Source organism: Mesocricetus auratus, unplaced genomic scaffold (genome assembly GCF_017639785.1).
Source record: "Mesocricetus auratus isolate SY011 unplaced genomic scaffold, BCM_Maur_2.0 Super-Scaffold_4256, whole genome shotgun sequence".
Classification (NCBI taxonomy): Eukaryota; Metazoa; Chordata; class Mammalia; order Rodentia; family Cricetidae; genus Mesocricetus; species Mesocricetus auratus.
The window spans coordinates 20182858-20208627 of record NW_024429182.1 but is presented as its reverse complement, the minus strand read 5'-3'; the positions used below and the strand labels follow the sequence as shown (position 1 = coordinate 20208627).

Below are 25770 nucleotides of genomic sequence, written 5' to 3'. Positions count from 1 at the left end.
TGAGAAGCCAACTGATGACAGCTAAACACACACATAGGGCTGGGTTTCGCTTGGTTTCGCATTTAAGGGGCTCCTAGAGGAGCCTTTTCTTGCCTGCTCCTCTTGACAAAAGGTTGGCAAGGCCCTTGCTCAGGATGCTTGGTGTCACATGGCTGGTGTCATAAGAGGTTTGGAGGGGACAGAAGAGCCCATCCAAAGTGTATGCAACAGCCACTCATGCCCTACTATTGCGTAGTGTGCCCTCAGACACTGGTGGCAAAGGTTGCCCACTCTCAGGACAGTGGAGCTTTCTCTGCTCTGTTGGCTCCTACACTCTCCTAATTGCCAAGGTTGGAGGCAAGAGAGAAATTATAGCTGTCCTTTGTGGGTGAGAGGGGCTTCTAACCATTCACTCCCTCATTGGCTGGGCACGTCTTTCCTAGTACTACAGCAGTTACAGAAGGGGCAAGACAAAACCATCATCTCATGGTTCTCCCCATCTAGTGAAGGACCCAGATCTGCAAACAGGTGATGGATAAGCAGTCTGTCCACTCAGGCCACTGCAGAAGGGTCAGTCAAGGATGGCAGCAACGGCCACTCCCCGGAGATGCAGCGCACCGCGAAGCCACCACCTACCTGCATGCTTTCCCGATTTCTGCTTCTCTCTCTGTCTTCGGGTGATGCTGTCTCTTAGTCTTTTCAGATTTTCCTGGAAAATAGAGTATTTGTTGTTTAAGTATCCAGCAGAGTGATACCTTTTGGACATTAGGTATCATTTAATGGCCTATAGGGGCTTGCACACATCATTCAAGACTGCTGCCAGACAAGTCTTTGATAAATTGTGCCTGAAATTTGCCATTTTTTCTACAGTGGAGTGTGCTTCCAGATACCCAGTCCCATTCTCAGCCTTAGAGTTCATCGCCCTCCTCCACCTGTACCATTACCCAACCCCACCCCTGGCATGCTCACACTTGAATGTACCCCTGCCTCTTACTGTGATCTCTCCCCAGTCCTGAATGCACCCCTGCCTCTTACTGTGATCTCTCCTCAGTCCTCTGAACTCAAGGGACCCTAATTTCTATAAATCTGTCTTAGATGGACCCAGGCCTTAGTCCTGTCCACTAGGCACCAACCACCTGGCGCTTGGGCTACACTGCTTGCATATAGCATATGTTTATGTGTGTACATATGTGCCCTGTCTCTCCAGGGACACTGGACTTTCCAAAGACCAGGTCTTATATAATTTTCTGTAATTCAATCATTTGGGCCACTGTAGTCATTCAATAAAGGTTGATTGGGTACACGAAGGTCAAGATTTGGTTTGACCTTAAGTCAGCCCACAGCAGCAGCGCCTGGGCGTCCCAGGGAAGTTAAGACCCTGAGCACACAGTACCCTGGGGAAATGTCTAAGCAGTCTGGTTGGAACAGCAAGCAGGTGGATTTGTGGGAGCCACCAGAAACTAGACTGCAAGGACTGGCTGGTCTGCAACTGTGGGCTGAAGACAATGAGCCTTGTCCAGAAAGCATTGGGGCAACAAAGGAAGTTATGAGATGGCCATCGAGATGACGTTCTCGTGATCTCGAGGTGGAGACAAGAAGGCCCATCTCCTGGACAGGTAGCTAGGCCGATGCAGGCAACAGAGCCCACAGTGGGACAAGGCTAGGGGAATGGAAAGACACAAGAGGAGAACATCCCAGAACAGGAGTGGGTGAGCCTCCAGCTACTGTATGTGAGTGGGAGCGCACCATGTCTGGCTGGGACCTTGAGAGACAAGCAGAAAGTAAGCCACTTCGTTGGACAAGCCCCAGGTGCAGGGTACTCCAGGGGAACAGACACAAGCAAAGGGATATGAAGGTGAGTGCCCAGGATCAGCCAACACATTAGAGTCCCGGACAGGGGAGGCTGTCAGGGCACAGACTTATGTGTACTTCCATTGGCTGGGGTGTTCTACCGTAAAGAATATGAACCCCAGCATGCATCCAGGAATTCTGAACAAATCTGTGTGCAGGGAAGACCTACTTGGGTATAGTTACAGGGAGAAAGCTGGCACTTCCTTTGCACCAGGCAAGGAAAGGGTTTTCCCTGCTTATACGCTCCCCCTGCTCCCTTCACGTTTCAGAGGGGCAGAAATGCAGGCAGGGCAGGCCCCTGTCACCCAGCTGCAAGGGACAGAATAGGGATGCAGCGTGGGCTGATGGTCCAAAGGGAGCTTGTAACCACTTTGACACATCGCCACAGGACTTAGAGAAGAGGGAAAAATCAGAGTTGGGAAGGGTAGCCTTGCTCAGGATGGCAGCTGCTCTAGGACTCCTGGAGTCCTGGGTTCAACACTGCAGGGTGCCACCACCCTCAGACCCTTTAGGGAGGGAGGCACCTGGTAAAGAGAGTTCTCGCGATAAAAACTCGATAAAAGCTAGAGAGTTAAGGACCTGTGGTAGAGATGCGGGGAACCTCTCTACAGACTCTAGAGTCAGCCTATGAGCCTGCATGGACCAACTCTTCCCCAGTGTGAACTCCTGCTTTCTGTAAAACAGAAGCCATGCTATCGCCCTTACAATTGCACCATGATGAGCCGCAGAGGCTGATCCAGCCAACCTGGAGCACAGTGTCCGATATGTGACTATCTGTGCTCAACCACAGGTGTCTTCTGACTCACCCCTGCTTCTCACCACCTTACCCACCCCTCGAAAGGCACTGCTCCCCTGCAAGGGTCAGAAGCCTCCACAGCCCAGTAGCTGTCATGTCAGATACAGGGAGACCAGGGAGAAGTGGCCTTGAAATGTCCCTTAATCCAATGGCCTGATTTCCTCACTTTTAATATGAATATATGAAAATAATAAAAATATATGTGAAGTTGTTTATTTTTTTCATAGAAATCCTCAAACCAGTGGGGCATGGTGGTGCACTCTTGTAATCCCAGCATTTGAGAGGTAAAGGCAGGTGGATCCTGGTCTACATAGTGAGTTCCAGGCCAGCCAAGACTACATAGTGAATCCTGTCTCAAAGCAACTGCAATCTTCAAACCATACAGACAAAGCAAGAGTCTGCTGTGAACCCGGTCCTCTCTTATGAGCCCTCCCAGAGGGCAGTGCCTGGAATGGTGTGTTTGGCATTTTACAGAGCTGTGCCTTTGTATTTACAAAGTGCCTAGAGAAATACAGTGTGTGTGTGTGTGTGTGTGTGTGTGTGTGTGTGTGTGTGTGTGTGTGTGTGTGTGTGTGTGTGTGTAAGAGAGAGACAGAGACAGAGACAGAGACAGACAGACAGAAGCTGATTTTAACTCAGGAGGTTTAGACTCTACAGCTTGTAGTGTTCGTTTCATCATATTTCTTGGGATCTTTCCAAGTGTTCCTCGTGTCCTAAAGAGTGATGATCAACTATGAGAGAGGGAAGAAAAGGTCCCTGAAGAACAGAGCTATCAAGCAGAGATGTAAGGCCAAGCGCAGACAGCAGCAACAGAGACTGAACTGGAGTATACACGGAAATTCGTTCCTGACCTCCAGCCTCGTAAAGCTTTTAGCCACGAGGTCCAGACAAGGAGACCCAAAGCACAGCCCCTGACAAGGATACTCCAACAATGTTCACAGGTCCAGCCATCCAGTTATAGTGACCTACATGGCAGCTGCCGCTGCCTCTTCCGCTGCACTGTGGGGAGAAGGGGTGAGCCAACCCCACAGCTGCAGAGCTGACTACCTGCTGGAAGCGAAAGGATTCGGATCGTTTCTTCTGGTTGAGCTGCCACTCTTTGAAGTGCAGTACAGCCTCGTCCACATTGACAATGCCTAGCTTCACCTGTTCCTGCAGGGTAATGAGCTGCCGCTGGCCCGGTGTTTTCATCCCAGCAAAGGGGTCGTAGATGCTCGATGGGGGCCTGTCCCTCCATGGCCTCACCGGTGGCTCTGGAAAGAAGGGCAGTGACAAGTCGGCTGGGTAACTCCCAGCTGGGAAAAGCAGACCTGAGTGGCAGCAGTAATGGTGGTGGGCACAGGTTCCCGGGAACAGTCTGCCACAGCCAGAAGGAACAATGACACATGAAACCAAGATGGGGTTGGGGGCATGGAATAAGGAAGGGGACGTTGCTGATAATTTCAAAGCCTGCTGGAGTAAAACAGACTAAGCCAGAACATGGATGGGAGGGGCGAAGTCTGCTGAGCACACTGAACTTTGACCGGGAAGGTGTTTAATGCAGCCTTTCCCTGCCTAGGGGCTGCTGGTGATTTGGAGTGGACAGCTCTTCCTTGTGCGGGCTTGTTCTGTGTGCCAAGGAGCAGCATCTCTGGCCACTACCTACTGGGTGACTTTGCTGGGATTTGGCAACCCAAAAGGTTCTCTGGTATTGCTAACTGTCCTCTGTGGAGGGAGGGCAAATGCTCTCTGTTTGAGAGTCACTGCTGCAGACACGAGTCCACTCACAGACCAGAACAATACTCGGGAAGAGTCCAGACAGGGTGCTTCTCCCAGCCCTGTCTCTGAGCAATGGTTGTGGACTGATGGGCACAAAACACCAAAGGAATTGCCACCCGGGTCCAGTAGCATTGGGACAAATTAGGAGTCCAGTTCCAGCAGGCTGTCCTTGGGTTGTTCTGTGCCAACCTCTATTTCATTATGACTGAAGGACAGCTGTCACTTCAGAGGCTGGAAGTCAGCCAGCCCCTCTCTGGGCTGCAACTCCAGTTCTTTGGGGAATGGACTACTTGCTGAGGTGATAGGGGCATTGGGACATGTGAGGACAACTTGCCATCTTATGTCTCAGTTTATGCTCCAGATCTCCCATGTGACATTTGTCTTTCAGGAATGCCTCTGAATGCTTAGACACTGCTGGGACCACTCTTCTAAATAGTATTGAGTGGTGTAATACTGAATGCCTATGCCCAGCGAAAGGAAACCACCCAAGGATTTTGAGGAGTACTCAGTTCCTTTCTGACTTTCTTAAACGATTTGGGAAAATTGGATGTCCCAGTGGCTATCCAACAGCAAGAAAGTAACTTTAATGAGAGTTGACTCAAATATAATGGAGCTGGTAAAGACAAGGCAAGCAGGTAGTTAAGAGGGCTGTGCCACAGGCGAAGACTTGGCGCTGGGCCGATTGCCGTGCTGTTGGCATCAGCCTCAATTCCCTGCTCTGCGTGGACATCTGTCTATTAGTGCCCTCTGTGAGGCCAGGTTGCACAGTAAGCTAGGGCACCCCTGTCTCTCCCCCTTTCCTTTGCCTTCAGTAAGGGGTTCTCAGATGTCATCCCTGAGGCACCACTTAGATCTCTCTATATGAATGTCACAATGCTGCTGCCACACGAGGCCATCCTTGCTACAGGAATCCTCCTGGAAGTTCAGTTCATATGTGGAAAGCTGAGGACAAGCTCTGGTTTACCTTTTCTGATGTTCTCTGAGGAAACATAGAAATTCCCGAGCCGCTCCTGACTTTTTTCTGCAAAAACTGTGAAGGAAAGAATATTCTGAGTGAAGGCAAGACATCTCCTTCTCAGAGGCTCTGTCACACATTTATAAAATGCTATACATTTACAAAAAATAACCTGGTGTAAAAAAGTAATAAGTATTTAGTCATGACCATTGTGCACAAATTTCTGGAAGAAAATATAAATAGAGACAGAGACAGAGAGAGACAGAGAGAGAGAGAGAGAGAGAGAGAGAGAGAGCAGAGGGTGTCAAAGACAAGGCAGACACAGAAGTTCTCCAACCTAAGGACAAAGGCAGCCAGAAGGCATCAGCAACATTATCTAAGATTGTTAGAGAAAAGGGTTAGCCATGTAGTAGGGGGCCACGCCTTTAATCCCAGCACTTGGGAGGCAGAGGCAGCCAGATCTCTGGGCTCAAGGCCAGTGTGGTCTATATAGTGAGTTCCAGGACAAGAGCTACATGGAGAAATCCTGTCTCAAAAAACAATCCCACCCCCTAAAAAGGAGAAAAAGAAAGAAGAGAAAAAGGAAGAAGAAAGGAAAGGGTTTGTAGAGGCTGGAGAGACGGCTAAAGTGCTTGCTGTACCAACGTGAGACCCCGGCATCCACACCCACATCTGTAACCCAGCACCGGGGAGATGGAGACAAGCAGCTTCCTGGAGCTTGCTGCCCGATAGCTGAATTGGTGAGCTCCAAACTCAATGAGAGATGCTCTCTCAAAATCTATGGTGGAAAAATTGAGGAGTGCTACCCAGCATCAAACTCTGGCCTCCCAAAGGCAACTATACAAACACATGCACCAACACATACTACTCACAAGGAAGGGAAAAAGAGAGGGCAGGGAGGGAAGAAAAAGAAGAAGGAAGGGAAGTACTGTGAGCGGATGCATGTGTGCCAGGTCCCCAAACAGAGTCATCTGTGAAGAACAAAAGGAGGCGCCTACCACCTGATAGGTCCACCTACTATAAAGCAGAGTGCTACCTGGTAGAAAGAGTGAAATGGGTCCCTCCAGGGGGACCAAGACGAAGCCACTCATGAGAAACGGGCATAGGACAACAGAGGAGACTGGAAAATGAAATGCTCTGTAGCTGGTAGGATGACAGGACCATCTCATAGATCCCTGGGATCCCAAGGAGACTCCCTCAGTTAAAACCCCTGCTCTGCCACTTCTGTGATCTTGGACAAGAAGCTTGGCTTTTTCCATGCTTCTGTTCCTTATATGTAGAATGAAGACCATAAACAGTACCTCTGTTGGGTTGTCATGGGAATTAAGAACTAATGCATAGAAAAGTGCTTAAAACATATCGCAGCACACATAAGCATGCAGCATTAGCTTTTGTTACCATCATTCATTTCTAAGCTCCGAGATGGATGACAAGGGAACAGCAATGTCATGCTAGCTAATGCAAGTGACATCTATTCTGTGTCTCCCAGTTTAAAAGTACTTCCTTGGGGAGAAGACGAGGGAGGGAAACTGTGGTCTGTCTGTAATAGATGAGAGAGGAATAAATAAGAAGAAAAATGTGCTTCCTCGTGTAGTATTTCATCTGACCCTCATAGCAAAGCTGGAGCAGAATACTGTCATTTATCATGTATTAATGTAGATACATATGATCATGATAACCATTTCTAAGTAAGGAAACTAAAGCCAAAATGGGTAAAGTGACTTATCCCATGTCCCACGCCGTGTGACAAGAAGTGAGAGATGAATCTATTGCAAGCCACGCCCCTTACTGTCGCTGTGTGACCTACTGTCTCCACTGCCTCTCTGCGATACGTTGCTTTTCTCCCATTTAGGAATCGCCACTGTCCATCTGCCGGCTCAGAAGCTGACCCTGAGATAAGGACTTGATGGCCACCATTCTACCCGGGAAGTGTGCTTGTTTACACTTCGCTGCTCACCTGGCTGGATTTACAATCACCACGGAGACACACCTCTGGGTGTATCTATGAGGGCATCTCCAGAAAGCCTTAGCAGAGGCAGGAAGATCCACCATGGATGTGGGCAGGACCATCCCATGGGCCGGTGTCCCAGACTGAACAAAAAGGAAAACCAGAGCCAAGACGGAGCATCATAGCTCTCTGTTTCCTGACTGCAGACTCAACATGACCATCTACTTCCTGCGCCTGCTGCTATGCCTCGCTCACCACGACGGACTGCATCCTTGAGTTGTGAGCTGCAGCAAGCCTCTCCCTATCTATGTCGCATCAATCAGATATTTGTCACGGCAATGAATAGGCAACAACGCCAGGAGGTGACAGAAGTGGGGTAGGTAGTGGTCGAAACAGTATTATCATGCAAGTTACCACAGCAGGGTAAATGCACAATATGCAATTCAGCGTTCTCCCACCAGAGGGACAAGCACATTGGGATATTTATTCATCTGCTACAGACCACATAATCATGCAGTGAGAGTTCAGCACATACTCCAGGGGTCAATCCATCAGAGATTACTTAAAGGACACACCTCATCGATCAAGGTGATGAGGAATATTGTCACCAGAGATGAGTACCTCAACCTTATCTGCAAGACGAGAAAGAATACTGCCTTCTGAACGTGTCAAGCTGTCCTCAGTCCAGACTTCTTTTCCTCACATTACAGCTAGGGGATCCTTCCCACAGCACCACAGAGTGTTCATTGTTTACCGGGCACATAGTCTGTGGGTGGCCCGGAAGATGACTTTTCATTTAGTTATAGAGTTTTGACATACAGAATATATACTGGGACATGCTTCATAACTGGATCTATTTGTCCCATAAGGACTGTTGACTCTTAACAGCCTGCCTTGTTCTCTTGCTCAGACTACTGCACAAAATTAGCTCACTTTCACCTCAGAGCAAGTTCAAACTAGACTAAAGGCTTTTTGCAAAAAAGAAAACTTACAGCTTGCACAAGGTCAAAGTCACAGATGTCTACCAAGGTTACTAAGAAAAGCATGCTAATTCTTCACTTGCCTGTCTACTAACAACATATCTGTGTCTTAAAGTTGTCATTGGGCGCTGTGCCCTCCCTGTCTGGTTATGGTTTTGCTCCTACGGCCTTGGACCCTTGTGTCACCATGGTAAACAGCTCAGCTCCTTATTGATTGTTCTAGGAATGAATGTGCTTTTGACCAATGAGAGAAATTTCTTTATCACTTCAAGGCTCCTGAATGAGAAGAGATTTTAGAATAGAAGAAGAAGCTAGAAAGAGAAGCATGGAGAAGTTAGAAGTAGGACAGGACCAGTAGAGCAGAAACAGAGCAATAAAGAGCACATGAAATCAAGAGCATGGCCCTCAGATTGTGTGTGAAGTTACTATAGAATCTCTTACCCCCTCCTTCGCTCCTGAGAAGCATCTCACCATTGGAACCCTGGGTAGAGGCTGGAGCTGGTCTCTTAGCCCTTTCACCCCTCACTCAAGCCTCAAGCAGTGGCCATTTATGCTAATTCCCCAGGGTTTTCAGTGTGTCCAAAGAGGACAATGGAGCACCACACGCCAGAGAAAGCCCTCGGGAAAAAGACACAGCAGTGCACTAATAGGGTGTTGTGGGGACTAGCCAGTGGGTAACACCCTGTGGGCATGCCAAAGGAGAGACTGCCCCAGGAGAGGGCAAATCTTGGTGACATAGAACTTCCCACAGTTGTGGTGCAACCCAACTCAGAAAAACCAAATCAAAACCAAAGAAGGTAAGTACTTGGGACATAGTTACATTAAAGAAGGTAAGTACTTGGGACATAGTTACATTAAAGAAGGTAAGTACTTGGGACATAGTTACATTAAAGAAGGTAAGTACTTGGGACATAGTTACATTAAAGAAGGTAAGTACTTGGGACATAGTTACATTAAAGAAGGTAAGTACTTGGGACATAGTTACATTAAAGAAGGTAAGTACTTGGGACATAGTTACATTAAAGAAGGTAAGTACTTGGGACATAGTTACATTAAAAATGCATTTGCAGATTATGTGCAACTCCGATTCACTGGACATCCTCTATTTTATCTGGCAGCCCCAACCCAGTTACCTGAAGCTCTGGCTGGGTGTTCCCCATCCTCTTTAAGATATCCCCACGTCATACCTTCTGCAATACAAGCTATTGAAAATGGTTGATAGGGCAGGAACAAGCACAGAGCTTGTAATTATGTTCATACTGCACTTAAAATCATGTTAATATAATCAAGTCCTGAAGTGAGTTCAGTATCTAGCTGGTATTCCAGGAACAATAATGGAGAAGTCACACTAAATTCTTCCCAATCTTTACTAACATGGGTTATGTTAAGAGAAGCTTTCCTTGAGAGGAGCCTTCCCGCCAGCCTGGTTCCAGAGCCGCTTCAATACCAAATAAACACACAAGAGGCTATATTCATTATGAAGCTGTTGGCCTTGCTTGTCTCTTACTGGCTAGCTCTGCTTTAAGTAATTACCCCATAATTGTTAATCTAAGTATGTCTCTTACCGGAGAATAGTTCTGGGCTCCTACCCCCATGGCGGTTACATGTTGACTCTCCTGTGTTTCTCCTACCCAGAATCCTCCTGGATTCCTAGCCCCACCTATCTAGATTCCTATTGGCCAGACAGTGCTTTATTAGCATAAGACTTCCCCAACAATGGGTAAGCAGACAGACTGAGATAGTAGCTAAAACATCTGCTGTGGAGTCCGGGTCCCCAGGTCCCCAGGTCCCCGGGTCCCCAGGGCCAAGACCTGGCACTGTTGTGTGGTGGCTGACCTTTGGGGCCTCCATTTCCCACCCATAAAATAGAGATCATGAACCCTAACCTGAAGGGTTACTGTAAAGATTAAATGCAAAGGATGTTCCTGGTAGATTTCAGCAAGTGCCAGCCATTAAAATGATTAACAGGGACGACAGAACAAGTTATGAGATGAAAATGTACTAGGTTCTCATTTACCTCTGTCCTTATGATTGTGCATGAACTACCCCTGCTCTAACTCCAGAGTTTGTCCTGAGCTATGACCTTTGACCTTGGCTGGAGACCATCCAGGAGGAGACAATCAGTTCAGAAAGTCAGGGAACCAGGTAGTCCCTACTAAGGGCTACCTCTGGCCACACTTGCCTTTAGAAATGTATGGCTCATTGTCGGGCAGGGGCTGAGGGCCAGGAGCACCGGCCTCTGGCCTGGGCACAGGGACAGGGGGTCTGTTGGCCAGGTCCACAGAAAAGGTCTCATCTTCATCCACAGTGTGATAAATATCTTCCCTCTGGGAATGGTACTGCTCTCTCTCCAAGCCGACTGATTTCACGCTGTTACCTGAAACACAGAGAGTGGTGATTCAGTACAGTGGTCCAGGAAATTGCATGCCTTCAGGTCATAAGACCAAGTGAATGTTCTTGTTATCAAAGTAACAACCTGTGGCAAAAGCCTTCCCTTTGAGACACCCACAGCCTAGACCATTTGCTCAAAACCCATGAAAGTCAGCACGAGAACACGAAGGTCTCCATCTGCCGCCCACCCAGCCCAGGACAGGAGCCATGGACTTGATAGCCTCAGTTAGAATTTGGTTATTCACCTCAGCATAACTAGGGGAAAGAAAGCACCGCCATTCCAAAGCCCGAGCACTCCCAGAACCACTTCCTGGTGTCTGGGCAGCAATGAGACAATGCTCCAAGTCCTCATCACCAACTGCTCCCTGGTGCTCCTCACAACGACTATAGAACATGAGTCCTCCCAGCTGAGCACAGTTCTCCATGCATGCTCCAGTGATTACTGCATCTGGCTTTCAAAAAAGCTGTGGAGTTGCTACTACCAGTAACCACCGTTTGCATATGAAAAAAACCAACAACAACAACAACAACAACAAAAAAAAACTGACGCCTCAAGGATTTAAATAACTTGCCCAAAGACCCTGGGACCAGGCTGGTACCCGGGAACGCTAACTCTAGAGGGACCCTTCTCTCTACTCTCTACTGTTTCTCTCACAACTGCAGGCTGTTCCCTGCTGAGGAACACTCCCCTCCCACACTCCCCTCCTGGCCAACAGCGCCCCACACCCCCAAGCTCTGTATAAAGACCTGCTTCTTTGATGGACACCGGTCAGTCAAAAGATCCTCCTCAAATGCCTGCCTGAGATATAAGAATAGAGTCTGGGTCTCCTTCCTGAGGGGTCACAGCTCAGTGATTTACTGGGACTTCTGTGTTTTCCTTACATCTTTTCTGAGCTGCAGAGAGCTTGCCTTTGTTTCTTGGCGTTCTGTGTCCAGGGGACTGGCCAGGCAGGTCCCAACTCATTAGAAAACATGAGTTCCTGGACTCTGTCCTCGAGGTAAGTTTCCATGCCCCTGCTTATCTTAACATTTCGCACAAGGGAGGTAGGGCTGCCACAAAGCGGAGTATCCTGGGGGAGCTGCCAACTACCCCGCAGGGCCACAGTGGCTCTCAGAACACTTGTCTTTGACTGTCTCTAAGGACACGGGCTTTGCCTCAGTTTCTCATCCCGCTTTGGGAAGGCTGCCCCTCGGCTCAGAAACTTCTCCGTGCCACTGTACCAGACCAGGGCAGCCCCTCTAAGTCTCAGCCATGCTGTGACCTTCCCAGAGAAGCCCTGCTGACCGCCCAGTTTAGATTGAGCTGTCATTTATGCTTGCTGTGTTTCATGCCTTGGCTCCACGGTCCTGCCGTGATGGAAACTTATGTTAGGGGGTTGGACTCCCTACCTTTCTCCCTCCCTCATCTGTCAGCTGCAGAGAGCAGGTCCTGAACCTAGCCCTCCACTTTGTCCTACAGGTAAACACAGGGCCTTTCATACTGTACGTGCTCAGTCACGCCCTTAGAATGGGGGGATGAATAAACGCTGGGTAAAATCGGGCCAAACAGAGATCCATGTGTCAGATTGGAGCCTCCCTACGGTCAGCCTGCCTTCCCTCCCAGTAGTTTCCTGACTTTGGGGAACCTCTGGGAAAGCACAGAACTGCTATATTATCAGAGCAAGGGGCGGTCTCATCTTCTTCAAACGCCAAGAGAGGGGCAGACTTGTGGAGAAGGGGTATAAATAGGATTCCTTCCTTAGCAACATCTGTCTACAGGTGGGACATTTTAAGGACTACTTTTTTGAAAAGCTCTACATTATTAGGGGCCTGGTGACATCCTCTCCCATCCTGTCAGCATCTCCAGATAACCATAACCAATCCCTTGGCTCCTACTGCCCAAATAGAAAAAAAGGAACCATGTCCAGTCTTACAGGTTCCCTAGAGACAAAATATACTAGAGAAGCAAAAAGAGATCCAGATAACAGGGCACATGTCACCCACAGCCAAAGGTCACCTCAGAGGAACTCAATCTGTGCTGTTGGGTCCCGGACAGGACAAATTCTGACCTGTTCCTCAGCCTCTCCTGTCACGATCCGATTGTGCCATTTAAAGTCATTAACTAATGATTTAAACAGACAGTTGATATGTGCCAGACATTGCTCTACATCAGGCTCCTCACATCACTGGGGGTAGAAAGTTAACCCTGCCCAGAGCTCGTTATGACATCACTGCTGACTGGCTGAAGGCCACACACGTGGACTGAAGGACAGGTCTTCACGGTCAGGCCTCTTGTCTCACCCTGCTGACTGGCTGAAGGCCACACACGTGGACGGAAGGACAGGTCTTCACGGTCAGGCCTCTTGTCTCACCCTGCATTCACACCTCCCCTTTCTCCCTCACAGACATCATATCTGTAGTACCCCCATCCCCAAATTCCTCAGAGTTGCAGAATGCAAAGAAATGCTTCCAGAATCACATGGGGTAGAAATGAATGGCTATGAGTGATTCCAGTTTCATCTGTGGTACAGAAGAAACCTCTGTTCAATATTTGAATGAAAACAGTGTTCTGGTCCCATTTGTAACTTCTGGTAGAAATTGCGTGAGCTTAGACCATTGAGCCACACAACACTATCAACATCGTAAGACGTTCTCCCTGAGGCCCAGCGATTCTGTCCTGGTGCTTCGCAGTATATGTGCTCCTAAACGTGTGACGCATACCACAAAGGGCATGCCCTGCACTGAGGCTCACAAAAACACAAAGCTGAAAACTGGCCAGCACAAGAGAATGTCTAGGTGTCTGTGGAAAAGTTCATGTTTGTGCGGATACGACCTGCGAATAAACCTAAAAGAAGACACGTGTATATGATACTAATATAGCCAGAAAAACTCTAGAGACTTTTCTCATGGCTTTAACTTATGAGGCCAGATGTGGTGACTCCCATGTGTCATCTGTACAGGCGGGAGGCAAAGGCAGGAGAATTACCATGAAGTTAAGGCTAGCTTGGGTTGCATAGTATATATCAGACCAAACATGTCCATAGTCTTGTCTCATTCGTGCATGTGTATTTGCATGTGTGTGCCTGTGTGCGTGTGTACATGTGCATGCATGTGTGTATGTATATGTATGTGTGTGCATGCTTTTTACATCACTTGAATTTTTATCATTTTTATGTATTATTTTTACAATGGGGAGCAGCTATCACACAGCAACAGGTGAATGAATGCGGGTTGCACTGCTAAATATATATATAAAGATCAGAAAAGCGCTGTTTTATAGCCAAGACTCTCACAGTGACCCGATGGCCCAGCAGTAGCAGAGTCACCTGGTATGCAAAAGGAAGAGGACTACCGAGTGCCACTTAGAATTGCTGAATCCCACACTGCTGAGCCTGTGCCTTTGAAAGCGCTCCAGGTAGGTGTGAGGCACACTGAGATTTAAGAACCACAGCCAAAGCTGGGAGACGGCGAGCTCAGCTCGCACTGAACACCTGTGTGGGCCAAGAAGCGAAAAACAACTTTCTCAGCCGGGCGTTGGTGGCGCACGCCTTTAATCCCATTACTCGGGAGGCAGAGGCAGGTGGATCTCTGTGAGTTCGAGGCCAGCCTGGTCTATAGAGTAAGTTCCAGGACAGCCTCCAAAACAATACATAGAAACCAAAAAACAAAAACAAAACAAACAAACAAAAACCAACTTTCTCATTCCATCATCCCAGAGTTTTGAGGAGGTCACAGTGAGCGGCCTAACTTCAGGGTAATTTACCATAATCTGGCAAGGACCATTCTGCCTGTGTAGACTCTCTTGATCCCGTTAAATGACACACGGCTCCCCTGCATTCCCATGACACCCGGAACATTTTTTTCTTGCACCGAACTATGCTTTTCTTGCTAAAGGAGAACTCACTCCAGGTGTATGTCTACCTCCTCTGCATGCAGGACAGAGTCGTGCCCATTCCTGGGCACCAGGGATTTGCAGACTTGAGGCTTGATGAAGGACTGCCGGGAAATGATCATGTCAACCTAGTGTCACGTGAGATCAGGATGACAGGAAGTTTTCATCTGGCTCCTACCCTTCATAAGATGAAGCGTAACCAGTGGTCGAAGGAGGCACCCCGAGCCAGGCTTGACAGGCAGGGCTTCAACTGGGGTTCCTACACTCTGCTTACTGCCTCTAGGACCTTGGAAACTCACCCTCTCTGTACCTGTGGTACCCCTCCTGTCTCCGGCTGAATAAGAGCAGTAGTACCCAACTTACACAGTTGCAAGAATCATGGAGGGGGAAGCCGGGCGTTGGTGGCGCACGCCTTTAATCCCAGCACTCGGGAGGCAGAGGCAGGCGGATCTCTGTGAGTTCGAGGCCAGCCTGGTCTATAGAGCTAGTTCCAGGACAGCCTCCAAAGCCACAGAGAAACCCTGTCTCAAAAAAACAAAACAAAACAAAACAAAACAAAAAAAAAAGAATCATGGAGGGGGTGTCATGCAAGAAGTCCTTAAGCTAGGCCTGGTGCCCTGGTAAACACAGAGGGGCAAGTCTGAGGCCACGTAATGAAGTTGCTCAGGAAAGCCCACCTCTGCTCTCATCCATGCCCCTCTTGGCATCAGGTACTAGAGGAGGAGCTCACCAAATAGCTGGTCCTCCACTGCCCAGCCTCTCTCCTCGGGTAAAGAGAGTGTTAGAGCAGGAGTCAGCAAACATGTTTTAAAGATCCAGATAAAAAAATGTGTCAGGCTCTGCAGGTCGACAGTCCATTGCAATGGCTCAGGCCTGTACTAGGATCGTGCAGGCAGCCATAAATAATAGCAAATGGATGGGCATGGTGAATTCTCGTCAAACTTTATCAGCAGGATTGGGCAGGCGCTCAGGTCGTGATTTGCCTAGTGTCCAAACCATCTGACCTCTGAGCCTCCCGCCCTCAGAGCTCTGCTTCTAAGCTACTTGACAGACCCACCATAATCATAAATGATTGGCCAGAGAGAAGCAATCACTCACACAGTGTAGCACTGCACGCCTCTGAAAGCTCCTATAATAACAACAGCATCAACGATTAGAAAATTTTGTCGACTGCTGCTTCTGTGCCTGGTCTTAGATGCAGCTTATTTTGACTGCAACTTTCTCGATTCTCACTACAACCTGCCTGCTGAGTGCACCAGGCAGGACGGTCTCATGGCTGTTCTGACCACATTCATCTCATTTTACAGCTGAGGAGAACACCTTGCCTGAGACCTTCCAGATGACTGAAGAGGGAACAGAACACAGACAGGGGCCACACACAACCACTGCCATGCTGCCTCTGCTTGGCAAAGAGGGTATATACACCCATCCTTTACTAGAAAGGCTCCCGTAGGAGCATATCTTATTTATCTTTGGGTTCCCAGCCCCAATATCCAGAACAATGCTTTCTGTTCACAATAGGTGATTATTTTTATCAAGTAAAAGCATACATGTAGTTTAAATGAAGTCTTTTTAGAAGCAACTAGTTTAGCGTGATGAGCCTCTTGGCATGTCTCTAACAGGCTGATGGGAAGATGGGGCAGATGTGGAGGGAAGCAGAGATCCTGCTTTCCGGATCACAGCGACAACATACCTTCTAGGAACTTGCGGATCATTGAATCCTTAGTGGGCCGAGAGAAACTTTCTCCGGAGCCTGGGTTACCTGCACTGGCCTGAAGCATTTCAACATCTGGAAGGAAAGTGAGACGGAGTTAACGTGCTTTTCTTCCGTGCACTGATGGACTTGGAAGGCTACCCAGGGTTTACACTTTCTCCCTCCCCGCTTCTCCCTCCTTCCCTCATTCCCTCCCCTCCTCCCTTCCACCCACCCCTCTGTCCATCCATCCTTCCTCCCACCCTTCCTTTCATCCACCAATCTAGTAAGTGTTGAGCATTAAGGAAAGCAATAACCACAACACCCCAAGCTTTTCTTATATCACAGGCTCCACAGGCAAAGGCATGCTCATCTGTATTTGAAAGACCAGGTATAATTTCAAAAAAATACGCACTGCAGTATTGCTTATTACAACAACAACAACAACAAAAATGGGTACTGAAATGATAGAGAACAGACAAATCATGGTGTGTTCAAATGACAGAAGATTACGTAGCAGTTTAAAAAAAAAAAGAATGTCTTATAGCCACTTCTACCAACAAAGTTCTAGCTCAAAAACGCAGCAGATAATGACGCTGGATGCAGGTGATGACCGTGTAATGACAACTACATAGATCCTGAAGACCCACAGCACAGTGCTGCAAACTGCATATAAATTAACAAACACAGTTAATGAAAGTGCTGGGCACGCGGTTGTTTCCTGACAGAGGCTACCTCTAAGGAAGGTGTGAAGATGGTTGGGCTCCGGAGAGCTAACAGAGGACTGCACCCAGGACCACAGCACTTCATGTTTTAAACCTTCATATACAGTACTGAATATTCTGATATACCAAAAACAATCGGGACTTTAAGCCCAGCAGAGCTCTGTGAGTTATGACTTCCAGAACAGATAGAGAGACCCTGACTCAAACAAACAAACAGAAAGAATCTGAATCTTCAAAATGACATTTTAGATAACTAATATGCTACCTTTAAGATGCAATGTAAAATTTTATTTTATATTTACACAACTATATATGAGTTTTATATCCACACACACACTACTGCAAGAAGATATAAATAATTAAGACTCAATGGTTTCTTGGGTCCTAAGGATATTCAGAGAAGCAATGGAGAAATTATCCCGCCAATCCCCTTGCTATATTTTAAGGACTTCTTTCACCTACTCAAAATAAAATAAATGAGCCAGGCGGTGATAGTGCACGCCTTTAATCCCAGCACTCACAAGGCAGAGGCAGGTGGATTTCTTTAAAGTTCAAAGCCAGTCTGGTCTACAATGCAAGTTCTAGGACAGGCTCCAAAGCTACACAGAGAAACCCTGTCTCAAAAATAGATAGGTAGATAGACAGATAGATAGATAGGTGCTGTGACACTGTTTATGTTAATGTATTATTGTCCAGATAAATTATTTTGTAATCCCAGTCCGATCATAGAAAACAGTGACACATCCAAAATGAGAGTTCACAAGTAATCATCAGGTCCTCTTCAAGAGTACAGGGAGTAAGAAAGTCTGCGGACCGTCCCAAACAGGAAGGGATGGAGGAGCAATCAGTCTGTCATAAGAACTGCTGGGGCCATGAAACAGAAGAGGATCAATGTTGGGAAACCCAGGAAACATGAACAAGATTCTTAGTTGCAGCAGAAGGATGCTAATGTCATTTCCTCCCTTAGACATTTGTATTTTGGGTGATAGAGAAGCTAATGTTAGGCAATGTGGGGAAAGAAATGTATGAACTTTGGTAGTCTGCAGTTCGTTTCTTTAAAAACAACAAAAAACAGTGCAAGGCCATTTTTTCCTCACTGCCAAGAAGCAAACCTAGGGCCTTGCACATCATAGTTGAGTGCTCACCGCTAAGGTGAATGTTCACAGCTAAGATGAGTGCTCACCACTAAGGTAAGTGCTCACCGCTAAACTAAGTGCTTACTGCTAAGCTGAATGCTCACCATTAAAATGAGTGCTCACTGCCAAGCTGAGTGCTCACTGCTGAGTGCTCACCCCTAAGCTGGTGAGTGCTCACCACTATGCTGAGTGCTCATCGCTAAGTGAGTGAGTGCTCACCATTAAGCTGAGTGCTCATCACCAAGCTGAGTGCTCACCACCAAACTGAGTGCTCACCGCTAAGCTAGAACAGCAGCTCCAAAATAAAATTCTTCCTGAGCAGAGGAGTGACTTCAGCAGAAAAGCATCAGGAGACCACGTCCTGTCCCCTGTGCATAAGCCCCTTCAGAGGACTTGCAGAGCAGGCTTGCGTGGGTAGAATGATGGGGGTGGGACTAAACTAGCTACCCATGAAAATCCAATGTGCTTTACTTTACAGTCATGTTTTCACTAATCCCTAAGAGTTTAACTTCAGAAGCAGGAAACCCAGGCTTTGCCAAATGTCAGCCTTCACGGGCCTCCCTGACAGAGATGAGCAGACAGAAGGCTGAGTACCAGATCACAATACACTGTCTTATTTCTTCTACTCCTTACTCTTCCTTCCTTTCTTCTTTTTTTTTTTTTTTTTTGCTTGTATGACATCACACCTACCAGCCTGACCCCAGCTAGTCTTTTATGGTGGTTCTCAGTCTGTGGGTCCTGACCCCTTTTGGAGTTGGGTATCAGCTATTCCCGTATATCGGATATTTGCATTAATATTCATAGAGTAGCAGAATCAGAGTTATGAAGTAGCAACGAAATACTTTTATGGTTGGGGTCACCACAACATGAGGAATTAACTGTATTACAGGGTTGCAGCATTGTGAAGGCTGAGAACCACTGGTCTGGTAGAGCATTTATACCCACAAGATAATTTTTCTTGGCCCAGGTCAGCACCACAGTGGTAAGAAAGCTTGCCTTAACTTGGCGATCATGCCCTAGGAAATGAGGACTCCAGCAGGATAGGGCAGGGGCTAGTCTGGGGAAGGCCTATACCCCTAAAAGCACATTTCTCATCACACCTCAAGAAGTGCAGCTTCCAGGGTCCCCACAAAAGACATGCCAGAGTCTTTTCCCCCAGAGAGACTAAGAACACAGTCCCTCACTAGTATTCACAGTTATGTACAGCTCCTCCCATATCCAGATATGTGACCAATCAGGGGTCATTCTCATCCTAGGTAATGTTGCCTAGAAACACAGTTGACATTTGGCTCTTATCGGGTTACCAGGGTAACAAAGCTAGGAAGTCAAACAAAGGTCAAATTCTCATGCAGAAAAGGAAGCGAAAAGTGTTTTTATTAACTTTGGCCGTCATTACCCTGGGTCCACTCGTTTCAATCCATTCAGCTTCTCTTTTCTTGTCTGTAAAATGATGTTGGCAACAGCATAGCTCTTGAAGGTTTGTCACCAGTGTCACCCGAGGAGCCTGCCAAGAGCCTGGCATTGTGCCTAGCATGTATGAATGCTTTCTGACTACTATCTTGGTTATTAAAACCTATACCCAGGCCACAGTCCTAAGCAAAGAACAATTCAAAATAGAAGGCTCAATTTACATGTTAAGAAATTTTCAGGGTTTGGGATGCAGCTCGCCAGCAGACAGCTTGCCTAGCAAGTATAAAACTGTGGGCTTGGTCCTCAGCACCTCAAAAATAATTTTCATGCATTAAGGATTGAACTTAGGAAAAAATTAATTGACACACTAGTTTATATATCTTCATGATATTTTGTTTTTTTATGATTTGTTTTTATTATCTTGGTTGTTAGCCTTAGCCTTTAGCAGCAGAGTCATCTCTCCAGCCTATTTTTATTTGTTAGGGTTTATTTTTAATATTTATTTATATTTAGCATTATTATTACTTCTATTACTGTTATACTACTACTACTACTGTGTGCGTGTGTGTGTTCATGCATGCATATGTGTGCATGTGTGTGCATGCCACGTATGGGTGGGTGGCACAGAGGCCAGAAGAAGGCATCAGATCCCTGGAGTTGGAGTTACAGGTGGTTGTGAGCTGCTTGACGTGGTGCTAAGAACAGAACTCAGGACCTCTGGAAGAGCAGCAAGGGCTCTCCACGGCTGAGCCATCTTGCCTCTTGCATGGCTGTTGTTGTTTCAGGGTTTCATGTACCTGGACTAACTCCATAGCGGAGCAGAGCTTTAACCTCATCCCCCTGCTTCCATCTCCCAAGTGCTGGAATTACACCGCTCTCAGTTCACGCATGATAATTTGACATACATACATAGCAACATTACTGTGCGAACCAGGTTAATTAGCAATTCCATTCTTCAATCAGTTACCATGTCTTTGTCTTGAGAATCTCTGAACTTCTTTTAGTTCTTGTAAAATATATAATAGATTTTTATAAACTGCAGACATCTTACTAATCAGAACAATAGAATTTGTGCCCCTGTAACTGTATTTTGGTGTCCATTAATTTTTTGTTGCTTGTTTATTTCAGTTCTTTTTTTCCTCTTCTCTTAGTTTTTTTTTATTTCACCAGCATTTGTTTTAATTTAAATTAGAAACAAGCTTGCTTCACATGTCAATCCCAGCTCCCTCTCCCTCCTCTCCTTCCCTGCCCCACTTCAACTCTCCCCCGACCCCTCCCCCAGTCCCCACTCCACTCTCCAAGGAGGTTGAGGCCCTTCGTGGAGGATCTCAAAAGTCTGTCATATCATCCAGGGCAGGGCCTAGGCCCTTCCCCATGTGTTCAGGTGGAGACAGCATCCCTCCATGTGGAATGGACTCCCAAAGTCCATCTGGATGACAGGGATAAATGCTGATCTATTGCCTGAGGCCCCAAAGAATGCCAAGGCCTCCTCACTGACACTCAAGTTCAGGGGGTCTGGATCAGTCCCATGCTGGCCTCTTAGCTATCAATCTGGGGTCCATGAGCTCCCCTTGTTCAGGTCAGCTGTTTCTGTGGGTTTCACCAGCCAAGTCTTAACCCCTTTGCTCCTCACTCCTCCCTCTCTGCAACTGGTTTCCAGGAGTTCAGTTCAGTATTTAGCTGTGGGTGTCTGCCTCTGCTTCCATCAGCCACTGGATGAAGGCTCTAGGATGGCATACAAGGAAGTCCTCAATCTCATTATCAGGGAAGGGTATTTAAGGTAGTCTCTCCACTATTGCTTAGATTGCCAGATGGTGTCATCCTTGTAGATCTCTGGACATCTCACTAGTGCCAGATCTCTCTTCAAACCTATAATGGCTCCTTCTATTATGGCATCTCTCATCCTGCTGTCCTCTATCCCCCCCACTCAACTTTCCTGCTCCCCCATGTCCTCTCTCTCCTCCTCTTCACCCCCTCTCTTTCTCCCAGCTTCCTCACCTCTGCCCCCCATGCTCCCAAATTCCCTCAGAAGATGCTGTCCCGTTCCCTTCTCTGGGTTACCAAGCATATCTCTCTTAGGGTCCTCTGTGTTTCCCAGACTCTCTGGCTGTGGGATTGTAGTTCTTGTAATGTCCTTCACTCACAACCGTGAGGACACAAGTGACAAAATTCTTATATGTGAACATGACTCTCTACTGCATACATGTGCCATGCTTTCTTTATTCACTCACGCAGCGATGGGCATCTCAGTCCATCCAGACCTTGATAACTGTCAACACTCTGACTTCATTTCCACCGCAGATGTCCACCTAGAAGTGAGACTGCTGGGTCACGCCTAGGTTTTTTCCCCACACTCCTTTCCATAACGGCAGTCCTAACAAACAGTATCTGAGATTCCCCCTTGCATAATGGCTGTCCTAGCAGTCTGAATCTGAGATTTCCCCCTCCTCTGACTCCTTGTTAACATTTTTTGTTGATGTCTTTTTTTTTTAAGTCACAGCCACTCTAACTGGACTGAAATGGTACTTCATTGTGGTTTTGATTTGCATTTCCCTGGTGAGTCATGGTGAGCATTTTCATATATTTGCTGGCAATTTGCATATTTTAAAAAGAAAATCCTATATAGATAATTTCTGATCAGTATGGGGCTATTTTTTCTGTTGCGTGATTTGAATTCTTCATATGTTTTGGACACTAATTTTTTTGTTTTGATACAGGGTCTCTCCATGTACCCCTGGCTGCCCTGGAACTCACTATGAGACCACCAGGCTGGCCCTGAACTCACAGAGATCCACCTGCCTCTTCCTCCCAAATGCTGGGATTAGACATGTACAACACCATATCTAGACCTAACTTTTTCAAAGATTTTATTTTTATTTATGTGTATGTGTGTCATGGGGAGTGCACATGTGTGCAGATACCAGGGAAGCCACTGGACTCCCCCAGAGCTGGAACCGCAGAAGGCTATGAGCCACCTGGGGTTGTTAGGAGCCAAACTCAGGTCCCCTGAAGGAGCACAAGAGCTCATATGCACTGAGCATCTCTCCTGCTCCCGGATACTAACTTTCATCAGACAAATGTCCACCTGTTCTGTAGGTTTCCTCTTCAATCTTGATTTCCTTCGCTATACAGAAACTCAGTTTGATATAATTCCATCTGCCTATTCTTTCCTCTCTCTTTTTTTTTCTTTTGAGATGCTGGGAATGGAACCAAGGGCCTCCATTCCAGTCAGGCACTCTAACACTGAGCTATTTCCTACCCCTGTTTTTGTCTATTTTTTTAAAGAGTAAGTTTGGCTTAATTCATGTCTTCTACCTTATGAGTTTGAGAATGTGTTTATCACAATGTTTGAATTTTCACTCTTGATCTCTAACATCTCAAAACAGCATGCTTCAAATTTCCTTGTTTTAAGTTTACGTGTTTAAATTTCCCTTTAGTTAAGTTTACTTAGAGCATGAATAAGATCTAAACACAGCAAATGTCAATCCTTACAATAGAGTCATGTGTAGATCTGACTTGGCTTGCCAGGCATTTTCTTTACTAAGGCCTGGAACAACCAAATATCTTGCTTCCTTTGCCAGAAACCAGGGACCATTTCACTTGCTCTCTCCAGAATCCCTTACATATTATTATCTGGGTAATGCCCACTAGGTGGCACTCTACAGCCCATGCTGGCCCCATCCTGTGCTTCTAGGATCATAGAGGCGTCCTTAGGAAGAAAGGCTGAAGCCAAGGGATATGAGGAGGAGTGACCATACGACAAGATGGAGCAAGCGTTCAGGGACGAGATGAAGGAAGCGTACGGACTCAGGAGAAGGCAGTAAGACACCGTCAAGAGCAAGAGCCAGACAAATAGTCTACATTGAGAGGACAAAGCTCAGTTGAGAAGGGCAGCAGCTGAAAGCCAGCAACAGAGCTCAGCAGACTGGTTGCTAGGCACCAAGACAGGTTGGCATTGTGGGATGGCCTCTAGTGCCTTGAAGACTTATGTTCAAATCCTGCCTCTGACTCTTACTAGGCTCTATGTCTTTGGGCGGGTCACTAGAAACCTGTAAGCTTCAGTGTCCCCCCTGCAAAGTGGGGACAAACCACAGGGCTTACCTCATAGGATGGCTGTGTGAGAGGATTAAGAGGATGTTTATGAATGCATAAAAACAGTGCAAGACACCAAACTCCTAGTTATCATTATTACTCCGAGGCTATTGAGACAATCTACCACTAACATGACATGGATGGATTATCCTACAGTTCTGTGGTTCAGAAGTCAAAGTGGGTCCTGCTGGCCACAATCAAGGTTTTATGTGGACCACATTCCCTTATGGAAGCTCTAGAGTAGGATTTGTTTCCCTCTGTCTTCAAAGCCAGGAATGTCAGACAAAAAGCTTGGCTGAATGAAGCCCTCTTCACCATGCCATCCATCTCTTCTGTCCTCTGATTCCCTCTTACTCTTAAGGACATCTGTAGTTATAATAAACTCACACAGAGGAGCCAGGTTACATAACTATCCTTATCAGATGGCAGCTGGCTAGCAAGTTTAATTCTGCCTGTAACTGTTGTGGAATATTACTTTAAGATGTATTACATTTGATAATGCTGTGGAACATTCGTTTTAATGATGCAAAGATGTGTTGCACTCATTTATGTTGCGATTGTGTAACTCTGTGAAGCTGTGATTCTCTGCCTGTCTAAAACACCTGATGGTCTAATAAAGAGCTGAATGGCCAATGGTGAGGCAGGAGTGAGGATGGGTGGGGCTGGCAGACAGAGAGAAATCTAGAAGGAGGAAAGAAGGAGCAAGAGAGATCAAGGATCAAGAAAAGAAGGGGCCAGCCACCCATCTATACAACCAGCAACCGAGTAAGAAAGAAAGGTTATACAAAAAATAGAGAAAAGTAAAATCCCAGAGGCAAAAGATAGATGGGGTAGTTTAAGAAAAGCTGGCTAGAAATAAGCCAAGCTAAGGCTGGGCATTTCTAAGCAATGATAAGCCTCGGAGTGCTTTAATTGGGAGCTGGGTGGTGTGCCCCCCAAAAGAGTAAAGCAACCAACAACATATAACCCCAGTTGCCTCCTGCACAGACCCTCAGCACCTGTGAATGAGGAAGAGCTACACACTGAGAACATTACTCTACTTCCGGAGTCACTGTGAATTCCTTCCCACGGAGAGCTGGTGAGGGGACTAGGACTGTGGTGCACTGGAGGAAGTCTGTTGCGCTTGCACAGTCTGGGCAACCTTGTCTTGTGTGAACACTGAGCTTTGTGGAGCCTCTGGATGTGTGTACTCCTTTAAAAAGAGTTTTTGTCCTTTTACATTCCAAACAAGGTGGTTATCCTAAGACTGAATTGAACATATAAATCTTTGAATTTGACCATCAACAACAGATGTGTACACAGGCCCCCATGCCCTATTCTGTATTCTTGGTAGACATCATTAATCTTAGCATTCTCTCTGACCTCAAACTTTCTCAGCACAACACTCAGGTACTGATTGTGACCTGTTGGGAGCCTGGCAGCTCTCTCTAAGCTTGGCAATATGGAGGACTCCCTCCCCCTGACGGGGGCTTCCTGCTTCCTACCTGACCTTATTTTGAGAACGTCTCTAGGCCTGCATGCCTGACTTCTATCTAGTGTAATCCTTGACACAGTTCCCTGCAGAAGCTTTCTCCTTGCTGTCCATATGGTAATCTGACATCTTGTTAGGAGCTTTGCTACAGGACCCTGCTGACACATATGGAGCCTTATGAGAGGAGCATGCTGTTTAATTGAGCAAATTCAGCGATGCTCCTGCCACTGTCCCCAGCCTTTATATCTCCCCTCACTCTGGAATAAAGCTGAGCTGTAGCACGGAAGCAGTCTCCCAGAAGGCTATTTCCACTGTACCACAGGCAGGACAAGGCTCCGCTTGCCCTTGTATCCTGGTGACCAACAGATCATGGGGAAGGAAGGGACCTGCATCTTGTGCAGCTTCTGGACCTCGCAGAGCTTATGAGTTCCCCTGTATCATTAGCAACATTTTTGGCTGACTGTCCTGATCTGAGGACTGGCGGTCTCCTTTCTCTCATTTGCTTTACTTTCGATCCGCGCCTTAGCAGCGGTCAGGATATGGTTCCCAGTCAACTGAAGCCTCTGGGTCAGGGCAACTCTCTGGCATTACTGAAGCTCTTCCTGCCCTCTTTGCAGACCCCCAACAGCCTGACCAGTCAATGACCTCTCTCTCTCTCTCTCTCTCTCTCTCTCTCTCTCTCTCTCTCTCTCTCTCTCTCTCTCTCTCTCTCTC

At 47.0% G+C, this 25770-nt stretch overlaps 1 protein-coding gene across 1 annotated transcript in view; it reads right to left on the bottom strand.

Moving 5' to 3' along the window:
• The window catches only part of Pik3ap1 (phosphoinositide-3-kinase adaptor protein 1), a 122124-nt gene that overhangs the window by 19309 nt on the left and 77045 nt on the right, over positions 1-25770 (bottom strand). The window contains exons 9-13 of the mRNA XM_005063603.4: positions 16223-16318; positions 10450-10644; positions 5349-5414; positions 3674-3879; positions 616-688 (exon numbers count right to left, since the gene is read on the bottom strand). Of these exons, the coding sequence (XP_005063660.1) occupies positions 616-688; positions 3674-3879; positions 5349-5414; positions 10450-10644; positions 16223-16318 (636 nt within the window). The remainder of the gene's footprint in view (positions 1-615; positions 689-3673; positions 3880-5348; positions 5415-10449; positions 10645-16222; positions 16319-25770) is intronic.